This window comes from Saimiri boliviensis, chromosome 9 (assembly GCF_048565385.1).
Source record: "Saimiri boliviensis isolate mSaiBol1 chromosome 9, mSaiBol1.pri, whole genome shotgun sequence".
Lineage (NCBI taxonomy): Eukaryota > Metazoa > Chordata > Mammalia > Primates > Cebidae > Saimiri > Saimiri boliviensis.
In genome coordinates this window covers 127,167,395-127,184,842 of record NC_133457.1, presented here as the reverse complement: position 1 = coordinate 127,184,842, position 17,448 = coordinate 127,167,395, and the positions used below count along the sequence as shown (strand labels likewise).

Sequence of the window (17,448 nt, the reverse complement as noted above, 5' to 3'; positions counted from 1 at the left end):
TCAGACCAGCACACAGGCCCTCTGATCCCCATGAAAGGAGGGGGCTAGGTGTGCAAAGGAGCTAGGGAATGGGGCCTGGGACATTTCTGCAGGGCCGGGGGAACTCCTGCCTGTAGAAAGCTCTGTGGGAAAGGAAGGCATGTGGACCAAGGCCCAATATATTGGGGACTGTGAGGGAGCAGAGGGTCCTGGGTTCAAATCCCACCTGCATCATCCACTGCCCAGCTCACCTGGCTCCACCCATGGACTTCAGGGATGCTCTGTGCAGAAGCCACGGGAATGGAGAGCAGGCCCAAGGGGCCAGAGGAAATGGGGCGGTGATGAGGGGATTGCAGAGTAACCCAAGGGCACAGGGAGGGCACTGACCTTCATCCGCCGCCAGCTACCCACACCTGCATTTCCCACAGCGGAGACAACAGGCCGACCCGCTGGGCAGGGTCCACCTGGTTGTGTGGCCTGGACCAGGTGCTGGCCCATCTTCATTAAGCCTCCCTGACCTCACCTGTGCCCACCTCTCAGGAGTGTTACCTGGGCTGAATAAGAAGCAGCCCGCCTCTTGTCCCCATGGGCTTCCTGGCCCCTGCCTTGCCTGGCCTGGCCTGACAACATGGCAGCCACAGGGTTCTGAGGTCAAGTCGGCCAGGGCTCTGGGCACAGCTTCAAGAGGCAGCCTGTCCTCCAGGGCCCTCTTGCCTCTGGCCTCCCCCTCCAGGCTCCTGCCCAACCCAGCAGTCCAGTGCCCTCCCCTCCTCAGTGCTCCTGCCTCTCACCCAGGCCTTTCCTGCCTGCCCCCCACAACTCACCTGTGCCCCCAGCAGCAGATCCAGGCTGACCCGTGTTCCTGGCTTCTGGTCCCACAGCCTGGCCCACAGGGACTCGCAGATACTGATCCTTGTCTGCCGAATTAGGGGCACAAGCAAGATCTCCAGCTCCCTTTCCAGGCCTCAGAGTTCTGTGAAGGTGTACACCTGACTTGTGCAATTGGAATGCATTTTATGGGCGGCCCCCGACACTGGAGGTGTCCTGGCCACGTGCTTGGGGAGGACGGGAGCTGCACACGGGGGAGGGGGGCACAGACGTTCTGCAGGCGATTCCAGAGCAGGGTCAGGGCCACCTGACACGTGCTGGGACGAGAAGCCTGACCCGGTCTGTACCGAGTCACGAAGGAGGCGAAGGGTCGGCCAAAGGGACAGGGCATTCGTGGAAAAGGCGGCAGTGTGGCTTTGAGCTTCAGGACGTCCAGGGGTACGCGGGTCAGCAGGGACTCCGCCAGGCCCCACAGAGACATTCAGTGTGACTGCGGATGCAAGAGCCGCACCCCCAGTTCCCCAGCCCCGCAGTTCAGGCATCTCCCCCTTCCGCGAGAAGCCCCCACAGCGCGAAATGCTCTTAACCCGGTTTCACAGACGAGGCTGAGAGAGCCGGTGCGGGGCGGGGGGAGGCGGGGTTGGGGGCCGCGGCCCAGCCCGTCACAGCAGCCGCCCCTTCCCGAGTGGGAGCCCCACGCGAAACGCAAGGCAGGGGCGGTCACGCCGAGCAGCGTCGGGGGCCACGGCTGAAGCCCGTCGGCGACAGAGCAGCTCGGGCTGCCACACCCCGACCCTGCAGGCCACCCCCGAGCGACCGTGTAGGCTGAGCGCGGGGCGGGGCGGGGCCGAGCGCGGGACGGGGGCGGGGCGGGGCCGAGCGCGGGGCGGGGCGGGGCGGGGCCGAGCGCGGGGGGCGGGGCGGGGCGGGGCCGGCTGAGCGCGGGGCGGGGCGGGTCTGAGCGCGGGAGGGGCGGGGCCGAGCGCGGGGGGCGGGGCGGGGGCGGGGCGGGACGGGCTGAGCGCGGGCAGAGCGGGGGCGGGGGCGGGGCCGAGCGCTGGGCGGGGCGGGGCCAAGCGCGGGGCGGAGCAGGGGGCGGGGCTGAGCGCGGGCGGGGCAGGGCGGGGCCGAGCGCGGGAGGGGGCGGGGGCCGAGCGCGGGCGGGGGCGAGGCCGATCTTGGGGCACAGCGGGGAGGGCCGCGGCGGGCCTGGCGCCTCCCCGCGCGAGGAAGTCCCGGCGGGGCTTTGGGGAAGTGCGGCCGAGGCGCCTGCGCACTGCGGCCCCCAACCCCCCCGCGACGGCCTGGCGGGACCTCGGAGCGCGCGGGCCGGCGGCGGCGCGAGCGGCTCGGGAGCGCGGCTGGTGAGTGCGCGCGCGCGGCGCGGGGACGGCGGCCCTGCCCCTCCCTGCCCGGGCCCGGGGACCGAGCGGGGCGGGAGCCTCGGGAGGCGGCGCTCGGGCCTCGAACCCCACGGGCTCCCGCCGCCAGGTCCACGTGGACCCTGGGCCGCAGTGGAGCTGCAGCCCGGCCCCCGCGCGTGGGGGAGGGGGCGCTACGGCCGAGTTCCCCTTTTTCTGGAGCTCAAAGCCTGGGGAAGTGATTGCTCAAAGGTGGGGGCCGGAAGAACCCAGGTTTCCGCGTCTTCCTCCCTCCATCAGCCTGGTGAGGAGGGGCCGGGGCGGGACACTGTCGGCCCCCGCCCCCACCTCGCCAGATCTGGCCGCCACTCAGCCCCGCGAGCTGTAGGGAAGGCGCTGCGCCCCCGGCCCCAGCCGATTGGGGGCTCCTGGCGCTGGCCTCCCTCCAGAGCGAGGCAGGAGTCCCTCCTGCCGTCTGACTTGAGTCCCTGCTGCTGCAGTGCACGCCCCTTCGGCAGCCAGGGTGGGGCCCACACCCAACCTGGCCCGTCCTGCCCCCACCCCGCCTTTGGGTCGCTGGTGAGTAGGGCGCCTTGAGGTAGGGGTGGGGGCGTCAGAGGCTGGAGGAGGACACAGGCTCCCGACCCTAAGAGCAGAGAGAGGAGCGAGGTGGGTGGGTCACCACCACTGTTTCAGAGGTGGGCTGGGGAGGGCTGGCCGCCTTTGGAGGGACCAGGCTGGGGTTCGCCCAAGCCAGATGGGGAGGGTGGCAGATGGGAAAGGCCATGGGCAGGAACAGAACTGAGAATGGAGCCCCTCTCAACCCCCCTCTCAAAGGTTGTGACATTTTTTTCTGGGATTGTCACATTTTCTTATTCTTTTTTTGGACTGGGCAGGCTCTGGGACGTTCTTTTTCCTTCTGTGGAGCAAAGCAACAGCCACTCCCAAGGGAGCCTCTATCCCCAGAGACCAGACGTGCCGCCTGTCCCGCCTCTCCCATCCCAGATTTGGGGGCCAAAGCCTGGGGGACTGGGGAAGGGGGATCCCCAGTACCAGGGTGACGAGCAGGGGAACCCTAGTTGAGACTCTATCCCCTAGGAGAGAAGGGGAGTAGCCTGGAGACATAGGTGGTCCCAGTTGACCAGAGAAGGTACAAGAAGCCAGGCCCAGGGATGGTGACCAGGTCCAGGGCCTGCAACTGGGAAAGAAGGGGCTGGCTCCCTCCTCTGCAGCAAACGAAGCCCCTGGCACCCTGGCCCTGCACCCCTACACACATCCCCTCCTCTAGTTCAGAGCCGGGGTGGAGATGGTAGCCCAGGAGGGACAGTATCCAGGGTGGGGGAGGACCCTGGGTGGGGACAGAGAGGAGGAAGAACTGCCGCCTGGGGAAGTCACAGCCCCGTCTGGTGCAGCTACCAAACCTCAGGGTGCCACACCCCTTCCTTTCCCTAGAAACTTGACCCCTAAAAGGAAGCCCAGCTGCAGGGCTGCTTTCTGTCCCCTCATGTACTTGCTAGGAGCCCATGGGACCCACAGTCTCAGCGGAAGGTGGGCAGGTGGTAAGGGGCTGAGGTCCCCTGCACCTGCTCCAGACTTGGGCCGGGGCAGTGGCCTCTGCATGCCCAGGTCCTGGGGGCAGTGGGTGTCCTAAGAGTGCAGAACTCCAGCATTGTCTTCTCTGAGCTCATTTACACCCCATCCCAGGAGGCCAAGAGAGGCCAACCAGACAGAAACAGGCACTCAAAGGCCACAGGCTAGGGGAGGCACATCAGGGAGGGTGAAGATTGAGACAATAAAGTCCAACCAAGTTGTGAGCCTCCTGGCCAGGGAGGAGGGTGGCAGATGAGGAGGCTGGCGGTGTGCACGGAGACCCAGAGGGCCCTACCCTGGGCAGAGGTGGGCTCGGGTGCTCACAACCGCCTCCAGGGCAGATCGGTACCCTGTGCCATCACCCAAGGAGACTTGGGATTCGAAGTCGTATCTTGGGTAGCACGAGGGCGACCCACAGCCTTGGCGTTCCTGGCACACCTCCCCTGCAGACGGCACAGCCAAACACCAGGAAAGACACACACCACACCACACCACACCGCACCGCACCGCACCGCACCACACCACACCGCACCGCACCACGCCCATCAGCAACTCCGGGGCTTTGACTGGGGAGCAGGGTTCCCTGCCCACTGCTACCCCCACTTCCCTGGCTGGCGTGCCCTACGGTAGGGCCTTGGTCCACAGCGGTTTCACAGCCTAGAGGTAGTGGGCAGGAAGGGAGGGAAGTCGGGTAGGAGGCAGCAGGACCAAAGAACCATGTTTGGGGGGCACGTCCCTCCTCACCAGGGCCCTGCACCCTTTCCCATACCCTCAAGAGGTCCGGCCGTGAGTCCCACTTAAATCCTCAATGCCACAGGGCTAGCCTGCCACCCTGGCTGAGACCTCCGGGCCCTACAGACAGACCTGTACTCTTGGGAGAGAGCTGCTCTGCCTCCTCCCCACCTGACCCCCTAGAAACGAGTCTGGCCACCACCCTCATGCATCAGTTAGTAGCCCCAGACTCTCGGGGCCCCTTTGGGAGGGGCTGGGAGCCGGAAACCAAGAAAGAGGAACCCAGGCTTCCGGCTTCCCAGGGACTGAGCGGATGGGGTGTCCCGGAACCTCCTGTGGGGGCCTCATGTGGGGCGCAGCCTGGGAGGAGGGGCCACAAGCTGCCTCAGTCCCCTCCTCCGTGACCCTGGGCCCCCTCCCAGCCCTGCTGTAAGCTTAGAGTAGGCATAGGAGCCCTCAGCAGAGCCAGGTCCAGAGGCAGGAGCAGGCCCCGCTAGGGAGACACCCTCTCAGGACCCCTCCTAAGGGACAGGCGGGGCCTGGGGTTTCTGGTTCTCAGTCAGAACCTTGGCACCTCTCCCCAGACCCCCAGGCTGTGGTGAGGGTCTGAGAGCTGGCACCACGGAGCCTGGGCAACTTCCTCCGCCCACCCATGCCCACCCCGCATGAGGCTGAGAAGCAGGTAGGCCACCTCCCCTCTGCCTCTGCTCCCCTGGGGGAGATGGGGTGGGGCAAGCTGAGGGGCCACAGGGAGTTGGGAGACCCCTGAACACCTGGGAGGCCAGAAGGGTCATGTCCCTGGGACCAGGGGCCACCCATGGGAGGGCAGGTGAAAGGTGGTGGGTCTGGTGGGTTCTGACCTGGAGACTGACGTAGCCCCATCTCCCTGCAGAACACAGGGCCAGAGGAGGCGGACCGGCCCCCTTCAATGTCCAGTCATGATGCAGCCCCTCCAGCAGCCCCCAGCCGCAACCCTTGCTGCCTGTGCTGGTGCTGCTGCTGTAGCTGCTCCTGGTGAGTGGGGCCTGGGGTGCCCAGCTGAGGAGGGGGCTGGGGTATGGGGCCAAGGAGACCCAGGAGGGATCCCAGTGGTGGCTTCTGAGGGATCCCCTGCAGGCAGGATGCCCCTGCCACCTCGAAGCCAGCCCTGTCCTGTCCAGGGTCTGTGGGGCCCTGGTGATGAGTGGCTGGTGCCTTGGCCCCTGGTGAGGTCAGGGGGCTTGTGTATGGTTCTTGTACCTGTCTTGCCAAGGGCGCATCCAGCTGCTGTGTATACGCGTGCTCCCATTCACATAGCATGTGCTTATCGATGCTGCTATGAGCCAGCCCAGGCTGGGCCCTGGGTGCCTGCAGTGGAGTGAGACGGGCACAGGCCAGGTGTGGTGGCTCACACCTGAAATCCCAGCACTTTGGGAAGCCGAGGCGGGCAGATCACCTGAGGTCAGGAGTTCAAGACCAGTCTGGCCAACATGGCAAAACCCCATCTCTACTAAAAATACGAAATTAGCCAGGCGTGGTGGCGGGCACCTGTAATCCCAGCTACTCGGGAGGCAGGAGAATCGCTTGAACCTGGGAAGCGGATGTTGTAGTGAGCCGAGATTCTGCCATTTCACTCCTGCCTGGGCAAACAAGAGTGAAACTCAGTCTCAAGAAAAGAAAGAAAGACAGGCACAGAACCCCCCAGACTGTGTGGGGTGGAGGGACTTTCGAGCAGAGACCCAAAGAGGGAACCGCTGGCCCCGGGTGATGGCCAAGAGCTCCCCAGACAGCGTGTGCAGGGGGAAAAGAGCACGGGGTTAGAGGGGGGCCTCTGGGCATTCCTGTGGGGGTGGGAGTGGGACTCCCAAGTGATAACACATTTTCTAGGAGAGTAGGGGAGCTGGTGGATGTCTTCCCGCCTTGCAGAAGCCTGGCCCTACTCAGGCTTCAGGCCCTGGCTGATGAGGGGACAGTGCTTCAGGACCCACGTGGGGTCAGCTGACCAGCTGACCCATGAGCAATGTGGGGGTGGGCAGGGGGCAGTGAGGAGAGGGGGTGGGAGGAGTCAGGGGCCTTGTCCAGAGGAGTCAGGACGTCTGGGTACACGACGTCTGCCAGCCATCCAGGTGCCCTGGAGAAAGGTCAGCCGGGTGTGGATTTGGGTCCAGCCCTGACGGTGCTAGTAGCCAAGGCAGGGAAGAAGCTTCCCTTGAGAGAGCCAGGGGTCAGGCTCCAGGACCTGACCAGTGTGGACACGTGGGTTTGGGACCCTCACTCGCGCCAGACCTGCAGCGTGCGGCCCCATCGCAGGGACAGGGACGGGGGTCGAGATCAGGCCTAGAAGCAGGGTCCTGCCCAGTGGGCCAGGGACCAGGAGCCAAAGGGTCCCTCCTGGAAGGCCAGAAAGTCCCGGCCACTGGGGCAGAGTCTGTTGCCTGAGCACTGTGGCAGGAACAGCAACCCGGACAGCATATTCCCTGGGGAACTGGGGAGGGACCGACAGGGAGACCCCAGGTGCCAGGGCGGTGCCGCTTCCTCCCTGCTCTAGGAACGAAGAGCGGCGGCGTGCGTGGCAGGCCTCCCGGGAGAGCAAGCTGCAGCCCCTCCCCAGCTGTGAAGTGTGGTGAGTCCACCCGGCTGGTTTGTGCGTGCTGGGGGCCCAGGCCGGGAGACTCGGGCCTAACGCAGCCCCAATGCTCACAGTGCCACGCCAAGTGCTGAGGAGGTGCAGAGCTGGGCGCAGTCCTTTGACAAGCTGATGCACAGCCCGGCGGGACGCAGTGTGTTCCGGGCCTTCCTGCGGACGGAGTACAGCGAGGAGAACATGCTCTTCTGGCTGGCCTGCGAGGAGCTGAAGGCCGAGGCCAACCAGCACATGGTGGACGAGAAGGCGCGGCTCATCTACGAGGACTATGTGTCCATCCTGTCCCCCAGGGAGGTGCGCCCGCCGCCGGCACGGGCAGGAGGCAGCCTGCTCCAGGCACCGGGTGGGGAAGGTCCCTCCCAAGCCCCCTGACCCCAGTGCCTTGTCCCGCAGGTGAGCCTGGACTCCCGCGTGCGGGAGGGCATCAACAAGAAGATGCAGGAGCCGTCCGCGCACACGTTCGACGATGCGCAGCTGCAGATCTACACGCTCATGCACAGGGACTCCTACCCGCGCTTCCTCAGCTCTCCCACCTACCGGGCCCTGCTGCTGCAGGGACCCTCACGGTCCTCCTCTGAGGCCTAGGCTGCCCGGCAGCACAGACCCCGCCGCCTCCCCTGGCAGACTCTGGGTTGCTGTCAGGGCGCCCACCTGCAGGCCCCAGCCCTGGAGGCCGTCCTAGACCCAGTGGGGAGTGCTGTGTCTTCTGGCTCTGCCCACCATCCCGAGCAGGAACTCCAGGTGCAGGGCGGGTCAGAAGCCCCCTCATCGCCCACAGCTGGCTGGCACGGTGTTCCTGGCTGGGGACTCGGGTGGTGAGAGCAGGGGTCCCCCCAGGAGGCATGCTGGACCCATGAGCCTCGTTGGGGCCCCTCCCCAGGCAGCTGACGGGCCCCAGACTAGCCTTTGGTGGATCTAGAGCCTCCACGTCGTGTAGTTTTGTGACATAAGGAGACCTCCTACTTGAGCTGTCCCCAGAACCAAACCCAGCACCTCAGAACCAGATGCAGAACCTCAGAATCCTGCACTCAAGGTGCCAGGACCCAATTTCTGTTTTATATGTTCATGAACTTGAAACCTGGAAACATGTCCTTGATATGTGTTTTACCAAAAAAAAAAAAGTTTTCATATTTATCTCTATCCCTAACCTCCCCAAAATAGGATGTCTTATTAATTGAAGGTATTTTTAAAGCAAAAGTCTCTCCTCACTTTTTTCCAACTTTGGGGACAGACTGGAGAATGAGGGGTGGCCCCACACTCAGGGCCGGGGAGGAGTGTCCTTGTCCCAGGACAGGGGCTCCAGTGCCCCCCTGAGGGGAGACAGCCTGTGTGCCTGCCCCTCCTCCCACGCCCTGGGCTCCACCAGACCCCTCCTCAGAACAGGGGCCCCAGTGGGTAGCTATGCTTCACCCTGCCCGGGGCATGGGCTCCAGGGCCTTGGCCTCAGCCTCCTCAGCAGTGACGTGGGGCTAGAACAGCGTGACCCACAGCACTGCAGAGGTCAAGAGGCAGCAGGAGGGGCCGCCCAGGCCTGGCTGCACGGGGTCCCCAGAGGCAGGCTGGCTGGGGCAGGAGGGATGGCTTGGTGCCTGGCACTGTGTCATCTTCACCATCTCACAGCCCCACCCCTACATTTCTGGGAAGGTAAGTGATTTGAAGCTGACTGGCTCACGGCCCTGAGACCATAACTCCCACAAGAACAGAGGCAGCAGCATGGGGACAAGCTGTCCTAAAGTGCCAGGAGCAGACCTGGGCCCTGAGCAGCCCACGCCTGAGGCAGCGGGGAAGACACTGCTCCGTACAGGCTGTCAGCGCGCGCACAGGGTCCTCTCCCCGCTGCCCTCACACAGCCACCCCGCACAGGACAGGCACGCGCAGGAGGCCCCCTCCCCGCTGCCCTCACACACACAGCCGCCCCGTGGGATCTCTGAAGCCCCAGCCAAGCTCCTGGGACTGACCCACCAGGACCAAACCCAAGCACTGCCCAACCCCAGGGAGGGGCCTTGTCCACAGCAGTGGGAATGGGTCATGTGGAGCATGGGGGCCCACCAGCAGTACCAGCTGAGGAGAACAAAATGGCAAAAGGAAACATTTAATAACTACGGGGAAAGGGCAGAAAGGTGCAATTCAGGCAGGCAGGTTGAGTGCAGGACATGCCGCCTTCTGGGGTCTCCAGAGAAGCTGTGTCAACGGAGGACATGGGCGATGGGGCAGCAGGCAGCACATCTGCATGAGGGCTCAGCAGAACTGTGAGAAAGGGGTGAGGCCTCCAGTCTTGTGGCCACATGAGAGCCCCCAGAGTGGGAGGCCGCACAGGTGCACCCAAGGCTGGGGTCTCCACCCACCGTGCCAGAGACTCCCAGTAGGCTGGCTGGGCAGGGCCATCCCCAGCTCACACCGCCACAGAGGCTGACACACCCCACCACCAGAGAACGGGGCTGGGAGGGCAGCCCGGGCCGCTCACCCACCTTCCAGCGGTTTCCACACTCGTTGCAGACAACAAAGGTGGTCATGGGCTCATCAGAGCTGCGGGTCTGCACCTGTGGGGAAATCTGGGTGAGCTCAGGGTCGCCTCCGTGCTCTGTTGCAAAGGGTGTCCATCTCCATGGGCAGTGCTGGCAGCTGCTGAGCCCCTACAGGTGACTCCAGCCTTCCAGAGCTGAGCCTCCAGGAGAGGGAGACAGTGTCTACCAGGGCAGAGGCCCTTGTATGGGCCTGAAGCAGCTCAGCCGGCTGGGGACAGCAGGGCCCAGACTTGGCTAAGGTGGGAGCAGCCCTCCGGCGCCTCCCGTGGTGGGGGGAACCAGCAGGTGTCCCCAGTGGCCGTGGCTGCCTTCCAGAAGGCAGAGCCTGTTCTGACCGGCCGCTGGGAACAGGAGAGAGGCAGCCTCTGCAGACCCAGGCCCCAGGCAGTCTTGGAGGGAAAGGAAGGGATGTCCTCCAGACCCCTCACAAGTCTCATCTGCCAGGCGCAGCAGCCGCCTCGATGCATTCCCCTCTGAACAGGGTCCCCGCCATCTCGTGGGGCCCACACAGTCTCCCCAGCGCACCTTGGTGTCCGCCTCCACACCAGGCAGCGGGCAGCACGGCGCTCCCACCAGCATCACCACCTTCAGGCCGGGCCAGGCCAGGCCAGGCCCTCCAACTTGAGTGCCCGGAACAAGTGGGACCCACCACCCAAGACGCTGCCTCCTGGGACCCAGGGGTCCTGGGTAGAGGGGGTGGTCCCTGAGGGTGACCGTCACGCCTTAGCCCAGTCAGGGACTGAAAGGCTCGGGAAGCCAGCAGAAGCAAGCCAGGCACGGGCCCCAGGGAGGGCACTGGATGCCCTTAAGACCCCCGAGGGCCGGGGGAGGCGCCGCGGCTGCTCGCCTGCGTGTAGGTGCAGCTCTTCTTCCTGCACTTGCCGCAGGTGAACAGGTCGGTCTGCGTGCCGCCCGTGCGGGCCATCTGGTGTTCGCGGATGGCCTCCTTGGTCATGGCCTTGCGGATCTCCTTCAGCTCGTCGCTGGCCATCTCCTGCAGCACAGGGCCGGCGGCTTAGCCCACAGCTCCAGGCGAGCAGCCCTCCAGCGCCTCCAACGGGGGCTCACCTCCGAGGTCATCACGGCGATCCGCTGGGGCGTGATGGCCCCACACAGCACGTTCCGCCGCAGGTCGGGATTCTTAGCGTCCTTCAGGTTGGAGATACGGCTCCGCACACGGTTCTTATACTTCATGTCTGTGTTCCCAACGTCCCGGAAGATGCGTGAAAGTGCTTAAGGACCCGTCCGAGGACAACGTCACCGCCCTCCACCTACCACTTGCCCCGTGCCAGGCCTAGAGAGGCTCTGCCCACCACTACCTGGTGCAGAGGTGAAGGGCTGCGGGACCGAGCCTGCCCCAGGCCCACTCCCGACTGAGACCCAGCTTCAGGCTACAGTCCCAGGGGACCGAGGTCCCACGACAGGCAGAATCAGCTCCTCTGAGGTCCAGGGGGCCCTCCCGGGTTGAGACAGCTTGACCACCCAGGCAGGTGACCGACCACCCAGGAGGGCAACCCCCGGACAGCTGGGCAGTGGCACCCAGCAACCACCAGAGGGCGCCAGGCCGCGCAGCCTCGTGACACCGCCAGAAACCGGGGCCCCTGCACAAAGGATATATTCCTCGATCTGAGCCGACAGGCGCTTGCAGTCCGCACCGATGGCCACATGGTCGTCTGCAAGAGGGAGCCCTGACTAGCAGCACCCACTGGTTCCTCCACCTGCCACCCCTTCTGCCGGCACGAAACCCTGGCAGCTCAGAGGGGACACCCGTGTCCCTGGGAGAGGCCAATGATCCAGGCACAGGTCCCAGGCCCCTGCCAGGGACACAGCAATGGCTGCGGGAAGAGGGTGGTCCCTCCAGAAGCAGGCCTCCTCGGGCAGGCAGGGGCCTGGGCCACCCCGTGAATCCAAGCGGGTTCAGGAGCCAGGGCCTGCCGCACTCACGGTCCGTCTGCAGGGCGGCAGTCAGCATCTCACGGCACTTGTCACGCACAGCATCACAAGTGACGGGCACTGGGGGAAACGTGGTGATCCTCGGAGTGGACGGTGCCCTGGGCAACTCCGGCCTCTTGCGGCTGCAGAGATCCAAGCCAGCTGGGCTCAGAGGCAAGGCTGCAGGCACCCAGCAAGACATGGGTCCCAGAAGCAGCAGGTGCCACAGCATAACCCCCTCCAAACCCTGCTTGCTCCAGTCTGCCAGACTCCAACAGTGGCCTACGGCCCTGCCTATCTTGAGTGTACCCCAAATGTCCACGGGGTGTGCCCAGCTGCCAGGAGGGAGTGGGCCTTGAGGTCCCCAGTGGGTTGGGGTGTATTCCTCAGGAGGAAACGGGATCTCAGAGCCAGCAGGCAGTGTCTGGGCAGCATCGCCAGCAGATCAGAATGAACCTGGCAGTTCCTGCCACATCTGGGGTGCCCACCCCCTGGGACACAACACCAACACCTCTGCTAAGGGCAGCTGCGGCTGCTGCCTAGTCAGGGAGAGGCAGAGACCCACAGCTGCCTGGGGGAGAAGACAGGCAGGGCCACCCAAGGCCAGGCTCCACTATCACAGATGACCCCACTGGGCACGTGCAGAATGGAATCAGGGTGCCCACAGGGCTCGTCCACAACATGGGCTGCCCAGTGTCCAGGCTGCATCCACCCAGCCCTCCCCTCATCCCCTCGCAAACGGCAGAAGCAGGCAGCTTCCTGGAGGAAAATCAACTTGCAAAGATGTGTCCATGAGCTCCCAGTGGCAAAGCTAAACCCAGCGCCCAGCCACCGCAACCCGGTATGGTCAAGGGCAAAGCCGTCTCTTGGCCATAGCCTGTCACCATAAGCACCCCCAGCTCCCAGCCACAGGCCACAGAGCCCTGATCACCCCCCACTGGCAGCAGTGGCCACACGTGCACATGCAGGGCAGGAGTGGGGGCTGGGCACCCTGCCTTTGGTAGAATTTTGCAGGAAGGAGGGGCCCTCATTGAGTGAGGCTGAGGGGGAAGCCAGAGTGGGCCAGCGAGAACCAGACCCAGCAGTGGGTCTTGGGGAAAGAGGGCAGGGGGCTCCCACAGGCCCACTCAGGGTATACGGCAGCTCTTGGCGGAGGAAGAGACCGGGGTGGCTGGCTGACAGCCAGGTAGACACAGGCCGTGTCTCAGGGGGTCACTGCAGGCGGGACACACCATGAGGCCCATCGAATCTGTGTGCGGACTCAAAGTGGTGCTGAGGCACACAGAGATCAGCACCCTTTCTCTGGTGAGGAAACAGGCTGGGAAGCAGCAGTGTGTGCACCTGCCTTCCAGGTGTGCTACCTGGGGTCCTGGGCCTCTGAGGCATCCCTCGAAGATGTAGGCAGAGGTGTGCCCCGCCCCCGCTCCCTGGCTTTGGCATCTGAAGCATCTGCAGTTGCAGGAAAGATGGGGGATGGGCTCAAGAGGGGAAGGCAGAAGAAGGGGGGGGCGCAGACCACCGACGCCGCCCCGCCCCAGCTGCCCACCCAGCCAGAGGAGCCAGGGGCCAGGGAGCTGTCCAGCCTCTGTGAGCAGGTCCTCACCCTTCCCTGCAACCCATCCGTCTGCGGTCCCAAGACTGCCTCCCCAGAACGCTTTCCCACACAAGCACGCACAAAGGCCACCTCTGGGCCCTGTCTGGGTGTGGAGCTGGCGGGGGCTGCCTCCATCCCAGACAGGGGCATCTGAGCAACCCCAGTCACCCCGCTGTCTCCAGGAAGAGGCAGCCTTCAGTCCAGCCCAGCCCTTCCCTGGCTGCGGGCTGCCCCTCTGTTCCTTCTGAGTAGCTGAGGTGGCCCCACCTCCCGCTTCCCCTCTCCCCACACTTCCCAGCCTCCTGGCCATGACCTTGACCTCCCCAGCTCACCACAGTCTCTAGGGCTTCTGGCTACTCTCAGTGCTGTCAGTTCAAGTCCTGGCCTCAACTCTCTTCTCTCCTTGTTCTACCTGGAACCCAGCCCCAGCACACATCCTTGCCTCCTAGGCCACTCCGCCCAGCCAATGCTGCCAGGCACTCATTGATCCACTACCAGCCCCAAGCTGGGTGCTTCCTGGTCCAGGTGTGCCACTGCCCCACTCCCAGGTGACCTGGCTCAAGGTGGGCACTGCCAGCACCCTGCACTGTGCTGACCAGCAAGAGGCAGCCCTTCCCGGGGCCCCTGCCCCAGCACTCAGTGGGCGCTCCCTGAGCCGCACCCAGGAGCTTCTTCCAGGACTTGATGAGGGACTTGGCCAGTGCAATGACCTCCTCGTCAGAGCTCTGCTTCCGAAGGGCGTTGACCGACATCCCGACTCGGGTGGACTACAAGGCAAGTGGTCCAGGTCGGATGGCGCCAGGGGCCCCTCTACGGGTCAGCTCCTCCTGGCAGACCCTTGGTGGCTCCCACAGGACAGGAACCCAGGACCCACCAGGGAGGTGGATGCCGCTCCCAATGGCAGCTGTCCCATTTGGAACCCAGGAGCCTCAGCCACGGAGGACAAGATGGGTTATCCTCAGACTCCCCTCCCTATCCCACTGAGCCCAGAGAAAGGCAGAGACCCTCTCCCCAGGAACAGGCATTTGTGCCGACTAAGGCCTGATGGGGAGGGTGGGGAAGTCCTGCCAGGTGTCCTCAGAACTGCTATCCCCTGGGCCATCCCCAGGAGCTGTCCTGGACCTGGGGCAGGCAGGGACCTACCTGGAGCAGGTGCAGTGTGATAGGCATGGCCTTCAGCTCCCGCAGCAGGTCCATGGCTCCCTCCTGGAAGGAGAAGGAGGACCTTCATAAAGGACCTTAGATCTCAATGGACAATATCGCCTCCTTCAGCTACTGGAGGGGACACAAGGCAGTGATAATTGGGAGATTTAACCTGGGGTCAAAAAGAAACCAAAATTCCTCTACCTGGAGACACCCAGGGCTCTTCCCACGTGTCTTGGGTAGCTGAGGTGCCCTTACTGCCCAGTCAAGAAGGGGAGGGTACTGCAGCCCAAGCATTCCAGGTTGTGACCCACATCCGAGGCAATGACCTCACCCACTTCATTGTAGCCACCTCAGGTCACTGGCCCAAACCAGAACAGAAATGCCAGCTCCCCCCGTAAACTGGGAGGCTTCAGGGCCATGGCCCCTCCCCAGCAGCCAGGGCCACACCCAGGTGAAAGTGCATTCATGCCCTGATGCGCAGCACAGCCTCCCCCAAAGCACCCCCCCCCCAAGCTGTGACAGGCCAACCCAGGAACATCAGTGTCCCCAGCTGAGGCCAAATTCTCAGGGTGCCTTCACTTCAGGCACAGCCACAGCCAACAGCTACAGGACCCACAGCCCCCCCCCCATCTGTCCTCCAGGCTCCTGAGTTGCCCCCAAGCTGGCGAGCACCCCTCGCCTGGACAGCTGCAATGCACCATTCTCTCTGCCTATCTCCCTACCCAAGATCTGCGTTTCCTCCAGGCCCTCACACACAGATGAGGCAGGCATAAAACTAGTCACATTTCCACACCAGGCACAGCTCCCCCATGCTCCCCAAAGGCACCGAGCCACCACCAAGGCCTCTGCACCTGCAGGTGCACTGCCTGGGGCAGCCTCCCAGGACAGCTCCCTCCCTCCCTCCTACTGAGGCTTTATTTAAACAACACTTTCTCAGCAAGGCCTCTCCTATTTAAAACTGTGACTGCACCCTGCAATACTCCCATCTTCTCTAAAGCACATGCCAGTGTTTCCACACGTGTATCATTCCCTCTGCTCTAAGATGAGGCCATGGGAGGGGCTTGTCCCCCACCCCACAACCCCAGCAATCTGGGAGGCATCTCTCCTTATACTGCAGCCCCTCATCAACCCTCCCAGGCAATCTCCCTGCCCCTTGGGCTGTAGAGTCCAAGCTTGAGGTGATCGCCAGAGCCAAGGGCACTGTTCACTAAAAGCTCTGTACCAGCTTATGTGGCTGTCAGTGGGCTCAGGACAAGGGGCATAAAAGCCACCAAGCCTGGCCCCCAAGTCCCCCAGGGGACCTCAGGCGCTGGGACCCCCCAGGAGGCTCTGCTGGCCCTCCTCCCCCTCCTCATTCTCTCCTGGGGCTTCTACTCAAGCTGTTCTTCCATCAGAACCCCTACTGTCAGTTGTGCGAGCCCCACCGAACCCTCCCCCCGGCGCTGACCCATCCCTGTTTCTCCCACCTACAGCTTTTCTCTTTTGTGTTGTTTCCTTTAAGAAGGGAAATAACTCCATTCTCAGGTCATCTCTGGAAACAGCTATAGAAGGTTCACAGACCCCTACTTTGTGCTGACCAATTTCCCAGGGGTGTGTGTGAACGCAATGATGGCGGTGCTGCACCCAGCAGAAATGAGTGGGAGCCCACCCCTTCCCAGTGCGGACCCCAGTCCAAAACCCTGGTCAACAGGAACCCACACTCAACCCTGCTCAGCCCGAAAAGCTCCCCGCAAACGCCTACTGCAGTCACACAGCCCTGGGGTGGCCGCACAAATCACCCAAAGCCCATGACTCAGCCACCTTCACCGCCCCGGGCTGGCCTGGCAGACACACAGCTGGCCCTGCTCTAGGAGCTCACAGTCTGGGTGGGAAAGCGAAGGCCACGTTTATTGAGCCGGCCAGGAGCTCCACGTGACCCGCGACCAGACCCGTCCCAGCCCCCGGAAGGCAGGCACCATCCTCTAAAGATGCTTCTGTGGGAAGGCGCACAGGGCGCCACGGTCATGACAGTGGAACTGGACCCCCACGGGCCTGGCCCCTCCGAAGGCCTCACACACAGCCTCCTCCAAAGTCCTGCTGTGGCGGCGAGACAGAGGCCCAGGCCGCAGTGGGCAGAGCTGGTCCCGGGGGAGGCTTGTCCGACCTCCTGGGTCTTACATAAGCACACCGGCCCTTTTCCAGGGGTGTCCACATAACTACCCACAACCCAAGCTGCTGCGGGCTAAATCCTGGCTAAAGAAGGGAATTTATTAGAGAAGCCTGGTTCTTGTGGGGTGGGGACAGACGGGGCCTGTGAAGGATGACAAGGGCCGGGAAGAGGCAGGGGAGGCACCGAAGCTCCAGAGGAAAAGGGGAGCTCAGACTCCAAACTCTCGCCGGTGACAAACGCGACGCGAGAGGGCTCGGCTGGGGGCGGGGCGCAGCCCGCGAGGATGCCCGGCCGGAGGGCGGCAGGGAGGCCCGGGGGGCCCGGACACCCCGGGGGCTCCGAGGGGCGGGGCGGCGCCCGGCCGGGGGTCTGCAGGGCAGGGGCAGGGAAGGGTGCGAGCCTGTTACTGCGGGCGGGGGGTGGGGCTGAGTCCAGAGCGGGGGGCTCCCGGGACAAGGTCCAGGCCCCATCGCGGCCTCTCCCGGGGGCGCGAGAGTGAACGGCAGGGCGGGCCCGGGGCGGGGGTCTCGGCCACGGGTGGGGGTCTCCCCTGCGTCCCGGGAGTCTCTGCCAGGGAGGGGTCGCGTCCTGCCCCTCAGGTCGTCTTCCGGCCCTAACGGGGGTCGGCGGGCTCGACGGGGTCTCGGCGGGGCGGGGGTCCCAGGGTCCTGGCGGCCCGCGCCCCTCACCGCGCTCTTCTTGGTCACCATCTTGTCCAGCCTCCGGGCGATCCGCGCAATCTCCTCCTCCTTGCCCATCATCACCTCAGGAGCAGCGCCCCCCGCGGCCGCCGCGCCCACCTCCGCCGCCCGGCTGGGACCCCGGCCCCGGCCGCCGCCACCTCCCGCACCCGCCGCAGCCGACGCAGGCCCGCCGCGGGCGGCAGATCCCCGGTTCAAACCCTCGCCCCGCGGCCGCGCGCGGCACCCTGGGACGCGTAGTCCACGCGCCCGCCCGTCTCGCTCCCTGCGCCCGCGCTCGCTGCGTTC

At 64.6% G+C, this 17,448-nt stretch overlaps 2 protein-coding genes across 3 annotated transcripts; one reads left to right on the top strand and one right to left on the bottom strand.

The window, feature by feature from the left end:
- Positions 1–1,989: 1,989 nt before the first annotated feature.
- On the top strand, positions 1,990–8,310 carry RGS19 (regulator of G protein signaling 19). 2 transcript variants are annotated; one of them, XM_039479355.2, is made up of 6 exons: positions 1,990–2,171; positions 5,075–5,172; positions 5,383–5,504; positions 7,018–7,092; positions 7,173–7,407; positions 7,507–8,310. In XM_039479355.2, the coding sequence occupies exons 2-6, from the start codon at positions 5,143–5,145 to the stop codon at positions 7,696–7,698; spliced, it is 654 nt and encodes a 217-aa protein (XP_039335289.1). In that variant the 5' UTR covers positions 1,990–2,171; positions 5,075–5,142; the 3' UTR covers positions 7,699–8,310. The 2 variants fall into 2 exon arrangements, with proteins under 2 accessions (XP_039335289.1, XP_003932734.1); XM_003932685.3 differs by lacking the exon at positions 1,990–2,171 and adding an exon at positions 2,183–2,747.
- An 865-nt stretch (positions 8,311–9,175) lies between these two features.
- TCEA2 (transcription elongation factor A2) lies at positions 9,176–17,391 on the bottom strand. The gene is made up of 10 exons (XM_039479353.2): positions 17,149–17,391; positions 14,308–14,370; positions 13,826–13,931; positions 12,932–13,019; positions 11,583–11,713; positions 11,255–11,311; positions 10,707–10,861; positions 10,486–10,632; positions 9,582–9,653; positions 9,176–9,360 (listed from the first exon to the last, which is right to left on the bottom strand). The coding sequence occupies exons 1-10, from the start codon at positions 17,218–17,220 to the stop codon at positions 9,352–9,354; spliced, it is 900 nt and encodes a 299-aa protein (XP_039335287.1). The 5' UTR covers positions 17,221–17,391; the 3' UTR covers positions 9,176–9,351.
- Between the last annotated feature and the right edge of the window lie 57 nt (positions 17,392–17,448).